A 23,095-nucleotide genomic window follows, 5' to 3' on the forward strand; every position below is an offset into this window, starting at 1 on the left:
TATGCCAGCACTCTTCACGTGTATGAAGATGTTGTGAATAGCAGCGTCAACACACACAGTGATATATATTTGGTCTTATCAACACTCCCCGCCCTCCGCACTTACACAGCATGACCTCTTGATAGTCTTGGCTTGAAGGCCATTTTCTCTGCTGGCCCATTATGTGTCGATATTAAATACATTTCACGACCAGAACTGCTGAGATAAACACTTCATCGCCATGAAACATCACCTCTAACTAAATACCTGAAAGTGGTCTTCAGTCTATTGCAAATACCTAATGGTCAGCTTTAAGTACCATTCAGCCAAAACATTGGATTACACAGGCAGTATTTATCCAACAAGAAAAAGGTTAAAATACCCAATCACACATCTGTGAATGGTTAACCTAGCAAGACCATACAAGAAACAACAAATGGATAAAGTGACATTTCAGAATCGGTTCCACAGGGATTAAGTGTTATAGTTGGAAAACTGTGCGTCAGAGTGCGACTTTAAACCACTGTATATTCGGAGGGAGATCCTATGCTAGCAAACACTGTTAGCATTCTTGTAAACAGAGTGGTAATGACAGGGAAAGACACAGGGCAAGGACAACCAACAGTGAAATATGTTTACAGACATCTGACAATGTATGGGTACAGCAAGGCAGCATTTAAGCTCGGAAATTCGTCATGAAATATGACAACATAAAGCTGCACATTATTTCACCTGTCAGCAAAGATGACACCTGCATTTATTTAAATAAAGCAGACTGGTTTGTGATAAATAAAATGACAGCAATATGTGTCCGGCTATATCAACAATATCTATGTTAACAGTTATCTTCCTCAGAATCTAAACTGTCAGTATGTTTGATGTTTTTGTACAGTTACTGAATTTCTTACTAGATGTGAGATAATTGTGCTACACAGTAAACTATGATTAACCATAGTAAGTCAGACTTACTGTAACTGCACTGAACCAATAAAGATGATTCTGATGGATTTATTATCAGTTGGCTCACTTTGACACATATCTGGACCAAAACATGCCAATAAACAGTACTGAGACATTTCTGAAGGCATAGGGCCCTCTATTGTAGTAATACTGTTGGAAACAAAAGGAAAAATGCTCAGTTTTTGGTTTTAATTACAAGCTGTGTTTTACAGCGACAGTGGGCGAGGGCTCAGCACTGACACAGCAGTAGAGGAATGTTTATTTGCTGCAGTTTAGGAGCTGAGTGGCTTGCAGGCACTATGACACATTCCTGTGTCACTGGCTATTGCTCTCGCAGACACATTACGGCATTCACACACTGGCGCCCCATGTGTCGCTTCACGGCTGCACAGACACAACTACTCCCTTATGCACACATCAACAAAATGTGCCACCTCTGGAATCTGTAAGCATGCCCAACCCATATGCTCATTCAATCGACTTAGTGTGACATGACTTACTAGGCCTAATAATTCCCCTGTGTGTCACTGTGTGTGGTTGTATGTGTGCATGTGTGTGTGTATGTGTGTGGCAGTTGTACAACAGTGACTTCAAGATGAATTATTCACGCCTTATCTCAGCATTATGGAGAGCCCTGCCCATAAAGTGTACAACGTGTGAATGTGTGTGTGTGTATTCATATGCGTGTGTGGCTGGCTGTACGCACCTCTCCATCTTTCCTTCTGCAGTCCTATCCATTATCCCTAGCATCTGGCAGCCAAAGCCTGTAAAGAAGACCTTTCTCTTGGCAACTGTTTTTTAAAAGCAGTGACACAGGGGACAGCCAACCACAGGAGCCACACATCTTCCAATTTACATGCATACTGAGAACTGCTTGCATAACTGAACCGCCCCAATCTCCCTCTCTCTCAAAACACATACAAGTTCTTTCTCCATTTCCCACTCACGCATGCACACATGATACTGCTCCCACCCGCCCTTGTATCTCTGCAAAACACTCACACAAGCTTTGAGGGCTAATCACTTCCAGAGCAAGAGCTGTCCTACAAAGTGTGCCAGCAAGCTTTCAGTACATTTTGCACCCTAGAAAGTTCCTTCTGGCCCCTAAATGAGTACTGTGTGAGTGTCACACACAAGCTGGGTGAGCTACACTGCAGAAGTGCTGTGATTTGATGTACAAATGTTTTTAATTTAGGGACATCAAATGTGGCATGTTGTTGACCAAATTGCAGAGTTAAATAATGAAAATGTCATAATTTGGGATGCTACAGCTATCAACAAATGCTGAATGGACACTGAACCATGAAGGCATTGCCTTGCAGACGAGACCACCAACATAATAATTGCATGCTGGGTTCAACCTAATGTGTGCTTGGCTGACACTTAGCTGTTGAAAAATAAACAAATGTTTTGTATATTTGAAATGGCACATCAATTCCATTAATTAATATCACATGCATATTGTAGCCCATTAAAGCTCCAGTAAGCAGCTCATTGGCTGCTAGCTACTTTTCTAGCATCTGGATCATCTAAAAAGGCAAATAGGTGTGTTAGCGTGATATAATAATTGTTTTTATATTGATAGGCTACCAGTTACACATTTATCTATCAGCCAGGGGATTTTAGGTTTATTAAAATTCTAATTGATTTACTGTTTAGAAGATAGATTAATAATGTGGCTTATAGAGAACTGCAAATGAGATATGTCAGGTGAATTGTTCACTGTATTGTCCGCACATTAGTCCAGATATTAATGGTGTGGGAGTGTTTACCTGTTTGCACTGCAGGGGTGGATATTTTTCTAAGGGGTCTCCTTTCTTGTTTATGAAGAAATGTGGTCTTCAGAGAAATAACAATACTTCATCTTCAGGGTTATATTTCACCTGCAATGCTCCCGTGGGTCCCTGAAGAAGGAATGATAAGGATAGGAGATATACAGTATCTGAGGAAAGATTGCTTCACACAAGCACACCTTAATAAGTACTTGTTCTGGAATTTTAACACAAAACATCCTTGAGAGAATAATGCTAACTAATGAGCCAATATATTTACTTTAGTGTAGTCGACCATTTCAAATGTACTGCTGAACACATTCTACATAGGCCTACAATCCAGTTACCAAAATCCCAGTGGTCCCTAATTTAGGGTGAATGGGGAAACATGCAGAAAGAACATGCACAAAATATAAGCTAAACCCATATCTGGAATTCACTGTATGTTTTACAACTGTGCAGCAGTAGCTCATGCTAAAAAGTGCTGCCCAGCAGAGCAAAGAGAAGACATGGCCCTAGTCAAGTCAGCGTTAAAGAGCAGTGCTGCCATCTAGTGAAATAAACGTCGTGTTACACAGTATCAAACAAAACTATATTTGCACTGCAGAAGTGACACACTTGTTGAGAAAGTTAATGGTACATAAAAAGAGACGAAGATATATGCTACAAGAACAGAAAGACGAGTTAAACTGCCTTTTTTACGCTTACAGTTAGGACACTTTAGGAGGGAATAATGGGTTTCCTCTGCTCGAGTGTCCCAACAACAAAGTGAGCCGATAGACGACATATTAATATCCTTGACTAAAACAAGGTTTATGATAGTCTCAAAAGAAAAAAACCGAAAATAATACAATACATTGACGTTAAATTATGTTAAATAGGCAGTTAACTTACCTGAGGTCTCGAGTCACTTCTCAGGTGAGTGGAGCAGTAATGCTAACGTTAGCAGGTAACGTACAAGCTGCTTTAAAACACAGGAAGCATCAAATCCTGGGTTTCCTAACACAAATAGTTTATAAACTATGTGGCAGAATAGTGCGAAAGAATAAAGAAAGGGAGAATATAACAACTTAGTAGGTACTCTTACAGAAACTGACATAGCTTGTTTCACCATCCACAATGTGTGGCTGTGTAGGCCTAACGGTGTGCTCACAATGTTTGTTGATGTAACGTTGTTACTAACTTTTTGAACAAACAAATTAAAAAAGAAAAGCCAAGGACGTGAATGGTTATTTCAGGTTGGTGTTTGACAGACATTCACTCTGGATCCAGTCATCCACTGGCGTCTTCTTCCCCAGTTTCACAGTGTCACAGTATAGTATATTCACAGTATACAGTAGATGTTAACCTCAGGGGTTCATTTAGGGACCATCAATACATTCGGCTACCGTTTAAATCAGTGGTTCTCAACTGGTCAGGCCTCGGGACCCACTTTTTACTTGGTCAGTATCACGACCCAACATTTTGAAGCACTCAAATCTATTCAACAAAAAATCGTACGCTTTTCAGCATACAATATTAATAAAAGTGAAGTACAGTGCATATATCCGTTCACAGAACTAAAGTATGCTTTTAAAAAAGGTTTAATGAGATGATGGAATCAAAGCTGAACTATATAAAAAGGCACACTGAAAACCCAACCCCAGCAGGGGGTCTGGGGGATTTCCCCCCAGGAGATTTTTAGAAATACTAACATAGACTACGCATTCTGGTAGCCTACACTCTGAGAAGAAAATAAATAAATCTATTACTACCCGACATTTTCTTAATATTTTATGCCATTGTTTGTTTTTCACTTTGTTCTGACATCTTGCTGCGAGAAGAAAGAGGAGATAGTCTGTGTGACCTACTTTAAATTGTGGGTAAGGGTAGATTCAAACCTTTATAGCCCCCATTGTTCTGTGACCTGTCAATCATCAAACCGGGGGTCATATTTCATTTTGTGTTCATTTGTATCTGAAGTTGTACCCATGGATGTATAAAGAAGTTAAAGTTATTCTCCGTGGGGACTTCCGGCAACAATCTTGATTCTGATTGACCAGAAGACTCGAAAAAACATCAGCAAGGATATTTTATTGAGAAGATGATCACTATGTGACAGAAGTTTTCAAAACCGTTTATGGTCTCCGGTACTTCCAGTCCAACGCCGACTGCTTGCACAGCCTTAGAAAATCGGGCCTTCAAAATAAAAGTTTGACTTAAAAGTTTTGAACATTTTCTTTTTCTTCACTCACACATCCGCGACCCACTTTTGGGTCGCGAGACCAGTTGAGAACCACTGGTTTAAATAATATGAGATTCCAGGGCTGATTTTGAGTCCCATTCCGCCCCTTCTGGACACCGACCTAAGAAGACCCACCTCGACTTTATTTTGAATTGTAGCAATTCATTTAGTAAACAAATACAAAATTCAGCTGTTTTTTACTGATATTTTTTCATCTGTTTCCAGGTCTTGTGACCCAAAGACACCAATAATTGCAGCATTGTGTTACGCCACTGGGCATGTAGGACACAACTCTTGTTATTGTGTTAGTGTTTTTTTTATTTAATATAAATCTATGTAATATAATAATATTCTTTTTATTTTAAATAACTTTGTTATCATGTGACTCAGTGACTCCACATACATACAATATAGTAGTAGTAGCTAAAATGTAAAAACAAGACAACTCTTTTTATTGTACTTTAGTCCCCTTTGTATTGTAAATTGGGTGGGTTAACACATTACAGAATGAATCAAAAGAACAAGCTTACCGAAAGCTTCCTGTTGAAAGGCAATTCTTTGTAAACGTAAATTCACAACTAAAACTCAGTCGTTGTGGGCAGATTATTTCCTCAGAATTGTAAAATCTGCGCATACCACAAGTACGGATATTTCTTAAGTTCTCAAGTAAATCCTTACCTTTAATGATTGAAATCCCCCATCATGTGTACATTACATAGTTTCAACATCTTATCTTTTTATTAATGTTTTTAGAGGCAGTGACAGCCTGACTGAAAAAGGGTTACCCCATTCAGATGCTGTGAATTAATACATTTTGTATTTCCTTGTGCTGTTTGTTTTGTTTATTGTTCTAGTGAAATTTGCACTAACAAATGGTTCGGATTTGCACGTGTAGACAAAGGTCAGAAAATTGAAATCTAATTTACATTTTAAAATTCTACTTCAGTACAAATGGGGGAAATTAAGGTCACTTAGATCTAGAAGTGTGAGTTGTCAGTGAGACACTATATTCTGAGTAGTCATATGTGGATTTTACATGTAATTATTATTTTGTACATGAAGATTGGTGTCATTCACTTGAGGCTGGCTTTGCTAATTTTTTTTTAATTGCACCCCGAAATTTGTAGGAGCTCAACAGAATTTCCACTGCAGACGGAAAAAAACGGGGTTCTGAGCAGTTTTCAAATGGTTCCACTGCAGAAACAACCAACCTGAAACTGACACAACAAAAGTCTCTCGAAATCTAGTGATAGACACACTAAGAAGTGGTTATGAATTGTAGTCAAGGATTAGAAACATTTCAAATTAAAACACATTGTTGAACTCTCCTTCAGTTCACTTCAATTTAAGGTCACACACTGCAGCAATGTGTGTTGTCAAAGCAAGGAAGAATACGCTGTGTTTTCGTATGTGGGTTTTACATAATTTGGTTATTTGCACTTCTGATTGCTGCCATTCACTGAAAGGGTTGTCTTTTTGTATGTACTTTCTGAATTGCACCTGGAATTTGTATGTAGGAGCCGCCGCAGACAGAGTTTCCACTGCAGAGGGAAAAAGGTCAAAAGCAACCTGAATCTGACATAACAAAAGTCACAAAGGCCAAATGTCGGTGTGAATATAAGGCAGACTATTTTAAGCCTTATTCATTTTTAACACTTTCCTGTTTTCAAATGTGTTTCTCGGAAGAAATTAACTGCTTATTTATCTTTGAAGGCTTAACATTCAATTTAAAGTTCAAATATATTAAAAACTAGTTAAGAATATATATTAAAGCAACACTGGAAAATACAATAGATAAATACATAATATTTACTTTAGGGTGACAATATATAATATGTTTTACGATTTTATGTTTTTTTAAGACCTTTTGTTCATTGAGAAACTGATGGAAAAACTCTTAATGTATAAGTCAAACCAGAAAATCACTTTAACAATAAACTCAACTTTATTGACAGTAAAAAGTTTTGAGAATATCAAGGGGCACGCATTTGTAACGGCAAGAACATCTTGAAAAGCAACACGACTTGTTAAAATAATGAGGCAGTTTTACATCTTTAACTTTGAGGTAAAGTGTTTTGTCATGTTACATCTTTCACAAAATATCGTATAACATTGAAAAGTCCACACAAGGAGACAAAAACCCATGCCTCATTTTCACTTCTTGAAATCACTTCACATTTTCAAAAATAATTCGCAATCCAGTGAAAAGCAGAAAATGACAAGCACACATGCTATATTCCATTCACACACATTTCTCTATTTATCAAACCAAGTGCATTTTTAGGTTACTTTTTTCTCGAACAGTTTCAAGTATATTTTAGCCTGCAATCGAAGGAAATTAAGTTAAACTATGAAGCAGCAAACCAACAATAACAAGTAAGAATACTGAGTTTGGTGTCATTCATGTTCCCAATATTAACATTATCAGATAACTCACCATACTGTAGCAATAAGGTATTAGGGTGCAATAAAGAAGCAGGAGGTAACATTTCATGGACTTGAGGAATATGCTGGATAAGATTTGGAATATAGCTGATTAAATACACCAAGGCTAAAACAAACAACACTAAATAGATAATCACAAGGGATAACTGACAGATCCAAACTGATTTGTTAATTTTTCAATATTAATTAAATTAATTTGTTTTCTCATTATGCAAACTGTTTAAAAACTCAGCCTTACCTGCTGAGTGCAAAACCACAAAATAACGATTGTAGTTTAACAGATTTTTTAATTCTCAGTTACACATTGCAGCAAACTTGAGTGTAGACCACAGAACCAGTGCACATGGTGGGTTTCTGTAAAATGTCAGCTCTGTTAAAAATACACTGGTGTTGCAAATTAGATGATCAATTATTGTGATTACTATGCAATTTATCAGTGCAGTAGAACAAAAAACAAATTGTAAAGCCATCAAGTGATTAGGCAAGGATGTTCATATATAAGCAGGGAACCTAAAAAGTGCAATCCTGTAAAAGCACTCTGGGCCATCTCATGACAAGGCTCCTGGTCTGATCTGCACCAGTATTCTAAGGCTCACTTTAAAATCCTAAAAAACTGTTCTAAGCCTGAACCCTGAAGGCCCTAAAATGTTTTCGAGTTCATTTCCCCTCACAATTTCATTTTGTCCTGATAGTCTCACTGCGTTGTCTCTCTGTGAAGCATTGAGGTGACTTCACACATGCTGTAAACAATGTATTCCCACAGCAACACACTACTGTAAGAGTTAAGGCAATCCATTTCTGTGCTTTGTCTCTGACAAAAGCTTTTCCTAAACCCAGAGCTACAAAGCTCTCAGTGCATATTAGGCTTAACTGACCCACGACACAGTACCCTCCTCAACCACAAAGACAAAGCTCTTAGTGCATTCTTAGCGTACCAAATAGAATTAATAAAATGTACATGCCATGCTTTCCTTAACAGCCTGTGCACATGACCTTTAAAAGGTGCTAACTAAATCACTTAGTAAAAGATGGCTAGTCAAGTTTTTTTGAGCACCACTTCCCCTCCATTTTTTTTAAGTCGAGAGGAAATCCCCAAAGAAGGCACTTTTGAAGCAAAACCAGTTGTTTTGCCAGATGATTTGATATGGGAGTGCAATCAATCATAGAATGTATTTTGCCTCCACTGAACTTTAAATGATGCGGTAAAAAGATTGTTTTACTCACTTTAGTTTAATAAATATCCTCACAATAAAACCACATATCCTTCTACCTACACTAGGGATTTAAAGCAACTGATCTGGTGCAGAACAAACAGGAGCCTACAACTTTAAAGCGCAACAGTCACTTCTCCTAATTTGTCTACTATCCCCTCTCCTCAGTCCACCTGATGCTCTCCGCGGCTGATGTGAGACGAGAACTCGTAGCGGTCCTGGCTGCGGTGGCCACAGATGTTGCATTCGAAGGGTTGGCGGAAGCCGTGGCAACCCATGTGGATGGTGAACATGACATGGTCAAGGAAGAGGATGCGACAGTGCTGGCAGTGGAAGGAGCTCACAGCCCGGCCATCCCTGTCTAACACCTGCACTGTCCCCCTGGAAGAAAGGGATGAGACAGGGTTCCTCTTTGCTATGGTGGGGGGCACAGGACACGCTCTCTCCCACTCCAAGTCTTTGGCCCGCCTGGGGCTGGAAGTGGGATGGTTGCGGGACAGTGCTGGGGTCTGGTAGTGGAGGTGGTGGTTGTTGGAGGTACTTGTCGGGGCTGTAGCCCTTGTGCTCTGGTCTTCTGCTGTGCTCTCTGTGTCTGTAGAGTCGGGGCAGCCATTGGGCGAGGCAGTGTGGCTGGGGGCTGAGCGTTGGTCATTACGGCCTTCACCTACCTCATGCCCAGCGAGGCCTAGTGACACTGCCACCAGCCCACCCCCACCACGTGCTCTGGGACCTTGAGGATTCACGTTGCTTCTGATTGAGCCCATAACCGTGCGTAGCTCCGTCAGGAAGGCAGGATCGAGCTGAGACAGGGCAGGTGGCTGAAGGTGATCCCCTTTACCCCTGCTGCCTTGGAGACGGGAACCAGCCAACCCAACAAGGTCCCCTGCTGTCTGAGAGCTCATGATGTCCCCCTCTTTCTCAGAGCCGGAGGACAATTCATAAGGTGCTTCAGGTAGGTCAAGGTGCATGTGCTTTTCACCTGTGAGAAGGAATATCAATAATCACTATTTCCCGCCTCGCGGTCGAATGCTTTGAATTTATTTGAGATTGTCATGATCAGCATATAAATGATTGAGGAACAGAAAATAAAAAAATGGTAAGGTCACAGTGACCTTTGACCTTTTTGACAACCAACATCTAATCGGTTCATCCTTCAGTGGATGTTATTGTGCCAAATAAGAAAGAAAACTTGAATGCTTTCCTGTGATATTGGGTTCTTGAGAATGGGACAAATGGATGTAAAGAATGAGAAAGTGATTGACAACGCTGATGCGGAGGCATTATAACAATTAACATCGATTCTGACTTGTTACTGCAGGACAACTGTTGACATTAGACAAAACATATCAATATAACTATATAATGGACATTTTAAAAAGGATTACTTACTAATTCTGACAAACATGGATTGTCTTTATCAAAAATAAACTTACCTAAAAACTTCTGTGGCGTTGACCTCTTGCGTTTGGTGATGCTGATCGCCATTCTATCCACAAACTGGACTTTTTCATTGGATGGCTGGAGCAGAGCTTTAGTAATTGTCTCCATATTTACTGACTCTTCACCTTAAAACAGAAAACACATAGTCATCAATATACCAAATAACTCATGTGCATAAATATGTTAAACTTTCTTTGTTCAATCTATTTGCTTTTACAACAATGCAGAAACGTATACATTTGTTGATGAGTTTCATGATTGCTTGATATGTTACCCTGTGCTGTCTGTGCGCCGACTGCTGTCTGGTGCTCCAAACTCTTCAGATAACTATGGCAGCGCTCTAGATGTTCATCCAGTGTGCTCTGTTGTTTGTAGCTGCGACTACAATAGCTGCACTTGAAAGGTTTGCCCACGGTTGGAGAAGAGGCTACAATTCAGAAAATTCAGAAAATATATTAAATCGGATATGCGGGTAGCTCAGTGATTATTGCCAGCGGCCCATATGTGGTCTCCACTGCCAAGTATGCGGGTTCAACTCACTATCATAGAACGTCTTTCCATCTGTCTTCCCCCTCCGCCTTTACCTATCAATGAAGGCACTATCTGGCCCAACAAAAAAACCTTAGACGAAGGAAACTGTTGATCAAACCTAAACCCATAGTGGTGATGTTTATTATTGTGTTTGTTGGAGGGGATTTTTGTAAAATATAACTTATTTATGGCTAGGTATGAGAAAATGGATTTCCCCGTTGATTGGCAATTCCTGAAATTGTTTTATATTGCTCGCCACTGACGACAGAAAACGCCTCACCCTTCACCGCAACGTTTCCTCTCCGAAAGCCATCGAAAAGACTGACGTCAATTCGCTGAAATCCAGTTTGCAAGAATCTTTTCTTCGAAAATGAACCTGAGACCCGAGGAAATCCACCAAACAAGACCTACTGTAACTAGAGGGTGTCAACACCTGTTGAATGTGTGTTCCAAAATCTATAGAGCCAACAGGATTTCCTGTTTTCAAAAACTGTTAAATGTCATATTTAGTCATGTGTTTTACAGTACATTCTGGTGAAGATGACTTCCTACTTTCTTCACAGAAGGGGCCGTTCTAATGAATCCCCACTGTTACACACTTTATAGCCTTCTTCATAATACAAGTAATAATAATGTTATGGGACAACTGCATCCATCAGGTTCACTAAATAATTAGGTACATGAAAAAGCTCTTCATGCTTTTGATGATAGTTCCTGTTGTCTGGCACTTAAAGCTCACTTTACCTGCATGTGTGCGCAGATGTCCAGCTAGGGCGTCTCTCCGGCGACAAGCGTAGTTGCAGACGTGACATTTAAAAGGCTTCTCTCCTGAATGCAACTTGATGTGGCGCAACAAGTTCCCCTTCTGGGTGAAGGAAGCTCCACACTGGTTACACTGGAACGGCCTCTCACCTATGAACACATGGATAAATGGACAGAGGATTTAATGACATTGAAGGTAGTATTCTGTCTCTAAAATGTACTTGTTGGCTTGTCCTCACCTGTGTGGCTACGCTTGTGCACCATCAGCACGTTGGGTCCAATGCAGATCATCCCGCACACCTCACACTGGAGCTTCCCATTGGGGAGCCGGATAGGTCCTGGTGAAGAAGTATTTGGACTGGCCATGTCATTGTAAATGCTTCCTCCGTCTTTTCCAGCCCTAGCGTACTCTGTGCTCCCTTCCTCCATGGGGTCATCCCTCCTGATATCGTCCCTCACAGCCTCTCTGTTCTCCGGCTGTGGAGCATCTGGTGACTCATCATCGCTGCACAGCTCGACCTTGATGGAGTTTTCTGAGTAGAGAGGGTGAGGGAAAAAAACCTCATTAACTTAAAATATTCATTTCATACAGACTATGGGACCACAATGAAAGCCGGGGTATAATAACTGACCACTAAGGGAGCGGTGTGGTGAGGACTGCTGACTGTTTGGAGATCTTACTGAAGGGCCCTGTGACCCGCTATAAAAATCCTGTTCCGTAGATGATTCTCCTCCATTACCTGAAACACAATAATGCCCATGTTATTAAGGGAAACATTGAAGCCTGGAGACTGTACCTACCAATATACAAAGTTACTTCTTTACATATAAATGTACCTGGTGCATATGAGCGTCCATTGCAGTCATCAGCATTCATTCTCTCCCCAGATGCCTACAAAAATAGGATACAACAATCTAAATGTTACTATTTTCAAATTGTTGTTGAATTAATTTCTTAAATGTTAATCACATGAAAATAGCATATATCAACTTGGCTGCTTACCATATAAAATATCCTTACCAGCTCTTTGTTACAAGAATAAGAATAGCAAAGATATAGCTCTTTGCTTTCGGATCTAAGTGTCTTAGTTCACTGTTATATATTAACTAAGTAAACTTCTGCCCTTATGTATCATGTAGATTCTTCCATGCCGTGGCCAGCAAATGTATATGAGAAGTCTCACATTTATACAGACTTAAAGTTTTAGAGGAGGAGTTAAAACTCCAGGGTTGGACAAAATAGCTGGAACATCTTAAACCTCATTGTCTCAAGGACGGAAATTAAGCAATAGAGCAGAACAAGAAGACAGAGATTGAAAGAATACGTATGGATAAGAACATTACTTTATGGCTACAATAAAGATTTTTGCAAATCCAAGTTAGAAAGTATCCAGCATATGTATGATATATTCCGTAATTATAAGGCTTCACAAACCTTCTAATTTTTTTTTGAGAATACAGGATATATATATATTTTTTAGTTCTACTGTTCCTGTTATTTTGTCCACCCCCTCTGCATACTTGTAATTGGATAATAATTATTCATTTGGGTTTTTAATTCTAGGTTACATAGTGCAGTTACCTCAAGTGGTATGCAACACATTTTCAACATTGGCGGTGTAGAGTAACAAGGTTTCCAGAGAACATGTTGATTTTTTTGTGACCACAGTCATGGTGAAGCTTGGTTTATTTTCATGATGGAAAAAAAATTGACAGAAAAATAACACAGATGCTGCACCTTTTGCTCAAATGGATGACAACAACAATGGACAGAGGAGACTGTGAAGCGGGAAGGGGGGCGGAGACAACGGATCGCAGGGAAAATGAATATCCTGGCATTGGCCGCGCATGGGGAGCAACAGGCGCTGATGCAGCCCGGAGACGCGCCAGTCACACCAGGGCACGGCGATTAAAAAAAATAAAGGGGGGGGGGACGCGCACCAGCGACAACCCTTGTCTGACAGTCCTTTCAGGGCGACTGTGCTATAAAACATACTGCTTTACATGTTCAAATAACTATCATGCCTCTTCTTCTGCCATAAGCGTGGCTACTTGTTGTAGCTGCTTGGTGGATGTGCTCCGTTAATGTATGACACCAATCAGCTCATAGACGGTCGAGACAGCGGCTAGACAACACGACAATTTGTTGCAGGAGTTGCCCCAGTCCAAATTGTCCGCATGAAGGCGGCTGTCATCCAACATCGAGCACGTCAAACCGGCCAGGGCAATACAATGTTTCTCATGAGCCGTTGCTATGGCACCCGACCACACGACAAATGGTATTCACCCAACCAACTATTCAAAAACATGCCGCACTTCCACATCAAAACCGACGGATGGTCTTACCGAGCGCCGCGGTGAAGTCCACAAGCCTTCACCTTACCTGGCGACCGATCGGTGTTTTCCTTTTTTAATTGTCTGGATGGCTTTTTGTTTTCCCAGGCGACGACAGCATCTCCGGGATTTTTTTTTTTTTTACCTGGGAATCCCAAACAACTTCCGGGCCCATGCTGGGATGCAGACCGAATAATTGTACAACAGAGCTCTTGATTCAGTGATCGCCGAATGCATCGATGCATGTCAGCTTCGTGTACAGGTGCTACAAATGTGATGTTATGTTTGCCATGGCAATAACTAATAGGCAGACTTATTTTGGCTGATGAGCATACATTTTTGTTTGGATAAAGACACACTGGCTGCACAGAGGCCAGTTTACCTGCTACATGTTATCAAGTTATTCAAAGCAAATGCAGACAGTTTATGATCAAGGCCTCTTCCGGAAATGCAAGAGGATGGAGTAGGTTTTTTTTTTTTTACAAGTTATTTCCCTTTTTTGGCGTCTGTCTTTGAACTAGCTATAATAATATGAACATAACATCATTTAATTTTTTTTGATTGAAATGCTCTCAAATTACAGGATATGTAGGCAACTTGGTGTTGTTAGGCAAGCATGTAATAGCAAGAAAGCACACAGTGAAACAAGTACAATTATTGTGATGAAATAGTTTATGGTGACATTACACCTGTAACAACACAAGGTGGCAGCAAAGTGCTGCTTGAGACTAAATATGCCAAGTCTTTTTGTTTGTTTTTTTGATTGATTTTCAATACAGAATATAAAAAATGACTGAAAATCAATGTCATCAAGAGTCTCACTTTATTTAGGGTACTATTTGAATTTCTGAGGTTTGTGCCGTCGTAGAAGGATCTCATAAGCCTCATTGATCTTCACAAACATGGCCTCAGCATCCTTGCTGGGGTTATGGTCTGGATGCCATGTCTTGGCCAGTTCCCTATAGCTGCGTGTTATGTCTTCTAGGGAGGCCTCTATTTCCAATGACAAGACCTGCAACACAAATATGTGTACATACACAGTTTTGAGATTATGACAAAGCCAGATGAGTTGCTTTACATGCTAAAAATGCTCAGACTGATGCACAGTATACACCTTAAGGCATATATGTCACCTAGCCTTTTCAGAGGTATGTGTTTACTCACTCGCAGAGCCTCTTTTTCTTTCTCAGTGTAATCTTTCAAAAGTATTTCCAACATCCTCCTCCAAGCGTCTTCATAGTAACCCCCTCCAGTAATTACACACAAGAGCCGATATGGCATTAAAAGAATGTACTCAAACACATTTCGGAGCCAAGGCAGGAACCAGAACATATCCAGCAGTGCTGCTACACAGTCAGACAGGTAGTACAGTGTGGCTGTGGTGTTATGGAAAATACAGTAACCCAGCGGAGCAGAGAAGGCCAGCCAGGCCAGACCAAGCCTGTAAATCCGTGGTCCTAAATAAGACAGAAGAACATTTAATTATAGTGAATCTTAAAGGTTTGGTGAGGGACAGTGAAAGTACAAGTAGAACTGATGGTGTTGTCTTGTGAGGTGTTCTCACCTAGTTTCTGTGAGCTCCCTGGTGGCGGTGGAGGTCTGTGCCTGCGGTGCGATGCAGCAGTAACACTGGCAGCCAGGCTTATAGGGAGGGGGGATAAGCTGCTGCCATAGAATATTGGGGAGGTTATGAGACAAGTAGTCAATGTTTTCCTGAGATCGGAGGTCTGCTGGCCGATACATGACACTAGATGTACCCCTGCACCCACACATAAAGGCAGGACAATCAAGTAGAATAAGCTGAGGGAGTTCAGTCCAATCAGAGCCACGGTGCCAAAATAGATCCCAACAAACACCTGTCCAACAAATCTGACAGGGCTCACAGGTGGGAGGACCATAGTGGGACGTGTTTTTCTGTCTTTTTCTGCCTCTTGATTGGCCTCGCCAACATATGCAGGAATACGTATGAACTCTCTGACCCAGCCAAACCCGAATCCTCCCAGGGTGAGCATCCATAACAGAGCATGGCTGTCTCTTCCTAAATATACATGGTGAAGGCCCAAAGGCCCACCCATTGCCCACAGGACATAGGCTACCATGACACTTTTTGCCATCCTGTGGCCTTGGTGGATCACTTCCTGGACAGTTCAATATAAGTCCTCCTTCATGAGTACCTGCAACAACAAAAAAAGGAAATAGTTAAGTCTTCATTTATGGCATTTTTTACATCTCAAAACCACATCATAGAAAACCCACCATAACAATCCCTGAACACCAGACAAAAGAAAGACATGTAATAAAATAGTGTAAATATGAGGTCTGACTAATACTATAATCGAAAATAAAAAACAAATAGACATAACCAATAAACTACGGTGAATCAAAACACAGTACATACAATGTTAAGTACATTTGTCACATTACTTCTCTGATTCTCTGTTATGCTGTGTTGCCTGCTGATAGCTATTTTACATTATGTAAGCATTTTACCTCTTTCAAAAGTCATTGTTGTACATGTCACTGTCAGTGTGTTTTCTCAATGGCGTGTGTGCTCCTGGTATCTCGGCAAAGTGATTTTAATCTCTTTCCTGGTTAAATAATATATTATATAAGAGGGATTTATCTTAGCTCATGATTTTATGCCATTACATGATTGAAAATGTTGCCGGCTGTAACTGACTATGTTTTTAGATGTGTTTTTTCATAGAAAAAACCTCACATGTTTTACAAAAGGTCAGAATTTGACAAATGCCCCAACCTTGTTTATAGAACCAATCCACAGTTATTCCAAAGGCTATATCAGTCTGCCCCCTTCAATGTATTTATTTAAAAAAAAATACAACTAAGATCTATTTTATTTAGCAGATAAAACAAGGTTACTTACTTAACCCCTTATCCCCATGAATCCTTTCCTGTTCTTTCAGCAGTTGAAGTTGTTGCATGTTATTGCAACAGTTGGACTTTGAATCATGACAATGAAATTACGCTGAGGCTTCATCATCATTTAGGCAAGACAAGGCAAGTTTATTTATATAGCACCTTTCAACACAAGGCAATTCAAGGTGCTTTACAAAAATGAAAGACATTCAGACAAAGGCATAAAAACAGTCATTAAAAAGAAAAGATAATAAAATAAACATTAAAAGGAAAAATACATTAATAAAAAGTACATGAATAAAAAGTTACAGTGCAGTTTAAGATATGAATAGTTCTCACAGAAGTTCCACTTTACTGATGCCTTTCTTTAAGGTTTCTCCGAACATGAGCTGTGTACGCTTGTATGGCACATACGTCCTGAGCAGCATACACAGAGAAAATCAGCCAGGACACTGATTCCCTGGGGTTACTAGCGCCAAATGTTCATTAACCAAAAACGAAACACAACCGCTCAGTTTCAATTAAAAGCAGCAGCAAAAAGATAAGTGTTCAGCCTGGATTTAAAAGTAATAACTGTTGCAGTGGACCTGCAGGTTTCTGGGAGTTTGTTCCGGATATTTGGAGCATAATAACTGAACGCTGCTTTACCATGTTTAGTTCTGACTCTGGGGACAGAAAGCTGACCAGTCCCTGAAGACCTGAGAGATCAGGATGGTTCATAATTTAGCAGGAAGTCAGAAATGTATTTTGGGCCCAAAACATTCAGTGCTTTATAAACCAGCAGCAGTATTTTTGAAATATATTCTTTGACACACAGGAAGCCAGTGTAAAGACTTCAGAACTGGAGTGATGTGATCCACTTTCTTAGTGTCAGTGAGGACTCGAGCAGCGGCGTTCTGAATCAGCTGCAGCTTTCTAATAGATTTTTTAGTGAGACCTGTAAAGACACCATTACAGTAGTCCAGTCTACTGAAGATAAAAGCATTTTCCAAATCCTGCTGTGACATTAGTCTTTTAATCCTAGATATATTCTTTAGGTGATAGTAGGCTGATTTAGTAATTGTTTTAATGTGACTGTTGAAACTCAGGTCAGAGTCCATTTAGGTCGTTTGTTCATCTGAACTGATAAGGTAAAGAAAAGGTGGACACGTGTACGAGAAAGGACACTGATTTATCTTAAGTTACTCTGTACACAAAAACAATTGTTCTCCTTTGTTTATGATCTCAGAACAGTGGAACAAAGTGTATTCCATGATCATTGCAAAACATTGGGCAGATTTATTTTCAAGATTATTTTTGTTGTGTGCACCACTACCCCATGTTCCCAATAATAACAACAGCAGAAGATTAGCAACAATAAAATGAATTTTTAGCCAAAAGAAAAACATTACTGTCATGTCATATCTTGCTGACACACAGTATGCATATGTGTTAAGGTTCAAATTAAAACCTATGATTCAAACTCATGGTGAACATCTTGTGGCCGAAAGTAATATTGCAACAACAAACAATCCCCTGCTTCAACATTTCCCCCTATACCTCATTGGAGAAAAAAACTTTTGTTTTAAAACTTGGAAAGATTATTGGTGTCAACGATGAATCTTCCACGCAAACCAAAGTTAGCCATGGAGTGCCACAGGGCTCAGTGCTCGGACCTATTTTGTTCACATTATATATGCTTCCGTTAGGCAATATTATAAGGAATCATTCTGTAAACTTTCATTGTTATGCGGATGATACTCAACTATATTTATCAATCAAGCCTGATGAAATTAATCATCTAAATAAAATTCAAGACTGCCTTAAGGACTTAAAAACATGGATGACCTTACATTTTTTGATGTTAAACACGACCAAAACTGAAGTTATTGTACTTGGCCCGAAGAATCTACTAAACAAATTATCTAAAGATATACTAACTATGGATGGCATTAATTTGGCCTCCAGTGAGAGTGTAAGGAATCTTGGTGTTATATTTGATCAAGATTTATCCTTTAACGCCCACATAAAATCAATTTCAAGGACTGCCTACTTCCATCTACGTAACATTGCAAAAATCAGTCATATCTTGCCTCAAAACGATGCAGAGAAACTAGTCCATGCATTTGTTACTTCAAGGCTGGATTATTGTAACTCCTTATTATCAGAATGTACCAAGAAGTCAGTCAAGTTGCTTCAGCTGATTCAAAATGCTGCAGCTCGTGTACTAACCAGAGTTAGGAAAAGGGACCACATTACTCCTGTTCTGGCTGTCTTACACTGGCTCCCTATAGAACACAGGATATAATTTAAAATGTTTCTTCTTGCCTACAAAACCCTTAATGGGCAGGCGCCATCTTACCTTAAATAACTCATTATACCCTACTGTCCCACTAGGGCATTGCGTTCCAAGAATGCAGGGTTGTTGGTTGTTCCTAGAGTCTCTAAAAGTACAATGGGAGCCAGAGCCTTTTCTTATCAAGCTCCACATTTGTGGAATCAGCTTCCAGTTTGTGTTTGGGCGGCAGACACCCTATCCATTTTTAAGAGTGCGCTTAAGACCTTCCTTTTTGATAAAGCCTATAGTTAGGGCTGATTAGATTCAGCCCCTAGTTTTGCTGATATAGGCTTAGTTTGTCGGGGGACATCTTACTTTTTTCCTTCTCTCTGTCTATACCTGTGTACTCTCATGTTCCGATTAACCCAGCTTCCCCAAATTTCTTTCTTTTTGGTGTATATATACGCCGGGATCCGGAGTCATGGATGATCCTGCGGTCCTGTGTCCTGGATCGCGAGCCCTGGATCTTGAGTCGTGGCTGTGGTCCTGGATCATAGGTCCTGGATGGATATCCTCGTGGATTCATCTTCCTATTATACACACATGCATTTCCAAACATTTGGACTACCTATGTTGCAAATGTATTATCTTTTCAATTTACACACGGCATCTATTGCACGTCTGTCCGTCCTGGGAGAGGGATCCCTCCTCTGTTGCTCTCCCTGAGGTTTCTCCCATTTTTCCCTTTAAACTGTGGGTTTTCTCCGGAAGTTTTTCCTTGTACGATGTGAGGGTCTAAGGACAGAGGGTGTCGTATTGTCATACTGATATTCTGTACAAACTGTGAAGACCACTGAGACAAATGTAACATTTGTGATATTGGGCTATATAAATAAACTTTGATTGATTGATTGATTATCCTTGCAAAACCTTTTTTTCACCTGTTCTTCAGGATTGAAAACAATTGAGATTGAGGTATAGACTTTGAAAATGGATCAACAGATGTACTTTTTTAAGTTTTCTCACTTGCCTCTCAGTGCTTCAAAACATAAATCCATCTCAAATGCAGACTTCACTCACTGTACTTATTAAGTAGACCTACTTCAACAGTTGTTAACATTTATCAATGCCTTAAATACAGTGGTGTAAAGTTAATAAATAGATGTACTCTAAGTACTGTACTTAAGTACAATTTTGTGAGACTTGTACTTTACTTGAGTATTTCAATGTTTTGCTTCTTTGTAATTCACTACAATTCAGGGGTAAATGGTTACTTTTACTCCACTACATTCATTTAATACTTTTGGTTACTTACTGAACAATGGTGTGATACATAATCAACCCTAAGACTTTAGTTAAACCTGGAGTAAATTCACATGCTACCTTGCATTAAACAAAGATATTAAAACATTCTCAATCTCCACCTTTACCAGCTATTATAACACTCTAATGCATCAATACTTTTAATCAAAACATATAATATATATTATTCTGAAATGGGCCAATCTGCATTTACTTTTACGTTTGATACATTAGCTATACATAGATGCAAATACTTTTCTAGTTGTCTTTGAGTAACTATTTGAATGACTTTTACTTTTAACATGTGTAGTCACTCAGATCTGAGTATACAGTAGCCTACGTGTGCACATCAAAGTGATGACCAATACAATCCGTATCTGTGCTATTTAAATTATGTAACTTCACCTTTGTATATGAATACCATAATAAGTGTGATGATACCGATGATGCTGATGTATTAATTACACTGATGACGGACGTTTACCTTAGAGAACTCACTGCTCCATAGTTCTAGTTTCCCCCTCTACATAACCACGAACATTTTGCACAACAGCAACTTTACACAAATGTAATCTATATACTATCATATGTTTCTGCTAATGTAATATATATATTGAAGAAACACACTCCTCAATGTCAGTCTTGGTACTTTAATGACAAAGATGACGACACCCTGAAACAGAGCAATGCCGCAGGATAAGCTGACAAAGTATTACATACATGCATGTCATGACCTCAGAGATGGGGTCGTTACTAAAAAAAAGTAATATATTACATATTACATATTACTTTTTAAAAAAGTAATATATTACACTACTTCGTTACTCTCTACATAAAGTAATTCGTTACTTTACTCGCAGGGCTGGCCCGCCCCTCCCTACAGGCAGATCACGCAGACTGCTAAAGTTTCAAATGTTCTCTTTAGTTCAGTTTCCATTGTCGCATAAGACTGATCCAGATAGCTCCTGAATGTTTTCATATCTGACCATGGCTGTCCTCTGTCTCCTGCTATCTGTATATTTTGCGCAGTCTATCTCTGCTCACGCTGTTGCGTCAGCGTGTTCTCCTGCGTGTTGGCCATGTGTTGCACTGGAGCCAGATTGGAGCACACCGCAAAGACTTCAGCCGAGCACGTACGAACTGCGCATGCGTAAGTGACAATAACTCTCCTTACCAGCAGGCGGCGGTAGTGTGTATTCGTCATTCAAAACAGGCAACAACCGGAAAACAGAGAAGAAGAACAGACTACGTGTGTGATATAAATAAACAACAGCTATGTGCGTTAGCTTCACCTTAGCATGTGTTCTTTGCAGGTGTTTGTTGAGGTTTGATTATGACTGATTTTAGAAAGTAACGAAGTAACGCGTGTCGGGGCAATGTTAGTAACTGTAGTGTGATTACTGAATTATAAAAGTAGCGCGTTACACTACTCCGTTACCGACAAAGTAATATTATTACAGTAACGCGTTACTTTGTAACTAAACAGTAGTGGAAACAGTCTTACATGAGTGAGTGGATGAACGTCTCAACTCGAGGCGGAGTGAATGAACAACATGTGAACTAAAATGGCCGCTAGGCACTACCGGGTCAAAGCACGGCATATCCGGGCAGCGACAGCAGTGACGCTGCCCTCTAGTGGCCGGCGATAAACTCTTCATCCCCCCCAGACCGGAAAACTATGGGCCGGAATAGGTTAACGGTCTAAATCCAGCTGCCGGACTCGGGCTCGTAACGTGCAGACGGCCTCCTCATTCGGCCTGGCCGAATAGGCTGGGGCAGCATCGGCGCCGACTGCGGCACCGGTGCGCCCAGGAAGGCACCCGTAGGAACGGTGAGGTCAGAGGACGCCTCACCAGCAGGTGCCGGTGGTGAAGCGCCCATAGCCGAGTCGCGGGGTCCAACAGCCGGCCGCTGAGCGATCCCCTGGGGCGTCGCCCAGCCCGGGTGGTTAGGTGGGGGCTGATGGTCCAGAGCAGCGGGCGGCGGCAAGGGCGCAGCCGGCTGCTCACGGGCGCAGGGTGTGGCCGGCGTATAGGCACGGAGGAAGCACCGGTTGCGCAGTGTCAAACGTCCCGAACCGTCAACCCTGATCCGATACTGGTCGTGGCCCGGCGACTCCACCACGATCCCTGACCTGTCCCATTTATGGGGGCTCGGGCCTTGCTGGTTCTGGAGGAATACCCTTTCGCCGAGTGCCAATGGGCGGAGCGGTCTTGAGTGAGTCCCCAGGGACTCGGTGGTACGGGACATACGGGTCCGAAGGGCGTCCTCCTTCACCGCCCATGCCTCGCACCATAGCAGGCGGATGTGCGGGTTCGAGAACTTCTCGAGGCGGTTCACGAAGGAGAGCGAGCCACGAAGGAGAGCGAGCCACGAAGGGGGCGGCCGAAGATGATCTGCGCTGGCGAGAGGTTGCAGTCGTGGTCAGGCGTGTTTCGCAGCTGCAGCATAGCACGCAGGAAGCGGTCCTGATCAAGGCCGCCCGACGGGCCGGTGTTGGACATCAGGAGGCGCTTAGCGGTCTTAACCGCAACTTCTGCCCTCCCATTCGACTGCGGGAAGCTAACGGATGACACACGGTGTTTGACTGAGGAAGTCCTCAGTGTGGCTCACCTTGAATTCCGGACCACCGTCGCTCGAGAGCTCCTCCGGTACGCCGAAGGTGGCGAAGAATGAACGGAGGTGTTGGACCAGGCCAGCTGAGCCCGCCAGGGCAGTACCCGCTGTAGAGCTCAGGACCTCTGCCCAGCCCGAGAGACGGTCCCCGGCAACTAGGTAGTGGCGGCCCCCATAGTCTAAGAAGTCAGCAAACACCGCCTCGAATGGCGTGGACGGGGGTGAGGACGGCAGGGGGGGTGTAGCCGCCTGTGACGGAGCATTGCGGTTGCAGTCTGCACATCCGTCCCTGGTGGCCTGAATGTCCCCGGACATCCCGGGCCAGTAAACTATGGCTCGGGCATGCTGCCCCATCGCTGAGGTTCCCTGGTGGGCGGCATGGAGA

General features: G+C 41.3%; 2 protein-coding genes across 3 annotated transcripts; both read right to left on the reverse strand.

Annotated features, from left to right (window-relative positions):
* Positions 1-6,921: 6,921 nt before the first annotated feature.
* Positions 6,922-13,773, reverse strand: ikzf4 (IKAROS family zinc finger 4). Of its 2 annotated transcripts, none has more exons than XM_034086261.2 (8): positions 13,671-13,773; positions 12,162-12,216; positions 11,957-12,064; positions 11,564-11,857; positions 11,307-11,474; positions 10,306-10,458; positions 10,025-10,156; positions 6,922-9,570 (listed from the first exon to the last, which is right to left on the reverse strand). In XM_034086261.2, exons 2-8 carry the CDS (start codon positions 12,199-12,201, stop codon positions 8,756-8,758), a joined length of 1,710 nt encoding a protein of 569 aa, XP_033942152.1. In that variant the 5' UTR covers positions 12,202-12,216; positions 13,671-13,773; the 3' UTR covers positions 6,922-8,755. The 2 variants fall into 2 exon arrangements, with proteins under 2 accessions (XP_033942152.1, XP_033942151.1); XM_034086260.2 differs by lacking the exon at positions 13,671-13,773 and adding an exon at positions 12,907-13,003.
* A 602-nt stretch (positions 13,774-14,375) lies between these two features.
* On the reverse strand, positions 14,376-16,757 carry dnajc22 (DnaJ (Hsp40) homolog, subfamily C, member 22). The gene is made up of 4 exons (XM_034086262.2): positions 16,543-16,757; positions 15,223-15,832; positions 14,823-15,115; positions 14,376-14,670 (listed from the first exon to the last, which is right to left on the reverse strand). Exons 2-4 carry the CDS (start codon positions 15,770-15,772, stop codon positions 14,494-14,496), a joined length of 1,020 nt encoding a protein of 339 aa, XP_033942153.1. The 5' UTR covers positions 15,773-15,832; positions 16,543-16,757; the 3' UTR covers positions 14,376-14,493.
* Between the last annotated feature and the right edge of the window lie 6,338 nt (positions 16,758-23,095).

This window comes from Pseudochaenichthys georgianus, chromosome 7 (assembly GCF_902827115.2).
Source record: "Pseudochaenichthys georgianus chromosome 7, fPseGeo1.2, whole genome shotgun sequence".
Classification (NCBI taxonomy): domain Eukaryota; kingdom Metazoa; phylum Chordata; class Actinopteri; order Perciformes; family Channichthyidae; genus Pseudochaenichthys; species Pseudochaenichthys georgianus.

Coding starts and splice junctions, on each gene's coding strand:
- dnajc22 (XM_034086262.2), bottom strand. CDS start 15,772: ATGGCAAAAAGTGTCATGGTAGCCTATGTCCTGTGGGCAATGGGTGGG. Junction 15,116..15,222: donor AGGGAGCTCACAGAAACTAG/GTGAGAACACCT, acceptor TGTCTTATTTAG/GACCACGGATTTACAGGCTT. Junction 14,671..14,822: donor AAGAAAAAGAGGCTCTGCGA/GTGAGTAAACAC, acceptor TTTGTGTTGCAG/GTCTTGTCATTGGAAATAGA.
- ikzf4 (XM_034086260.2), bottom strand. CDS start 12,936: ATGTTGAAAATGTGTTGCATACCACTTGAG. Junction 12,217..12,906: donor TGTGTTGCATACCACTTGAG/GTAACTGCACTA, acceptor CTATTTTTGTAG/GCATCTGGGGAGAGAATGAA. Junction 11,475..11,563: donor GCACAAGCGTAGCCACACAG/GTGAGGACAAGC, acceptor ATGTGTTCATAG/GTGAGAGGCCGTTCCAGTGT.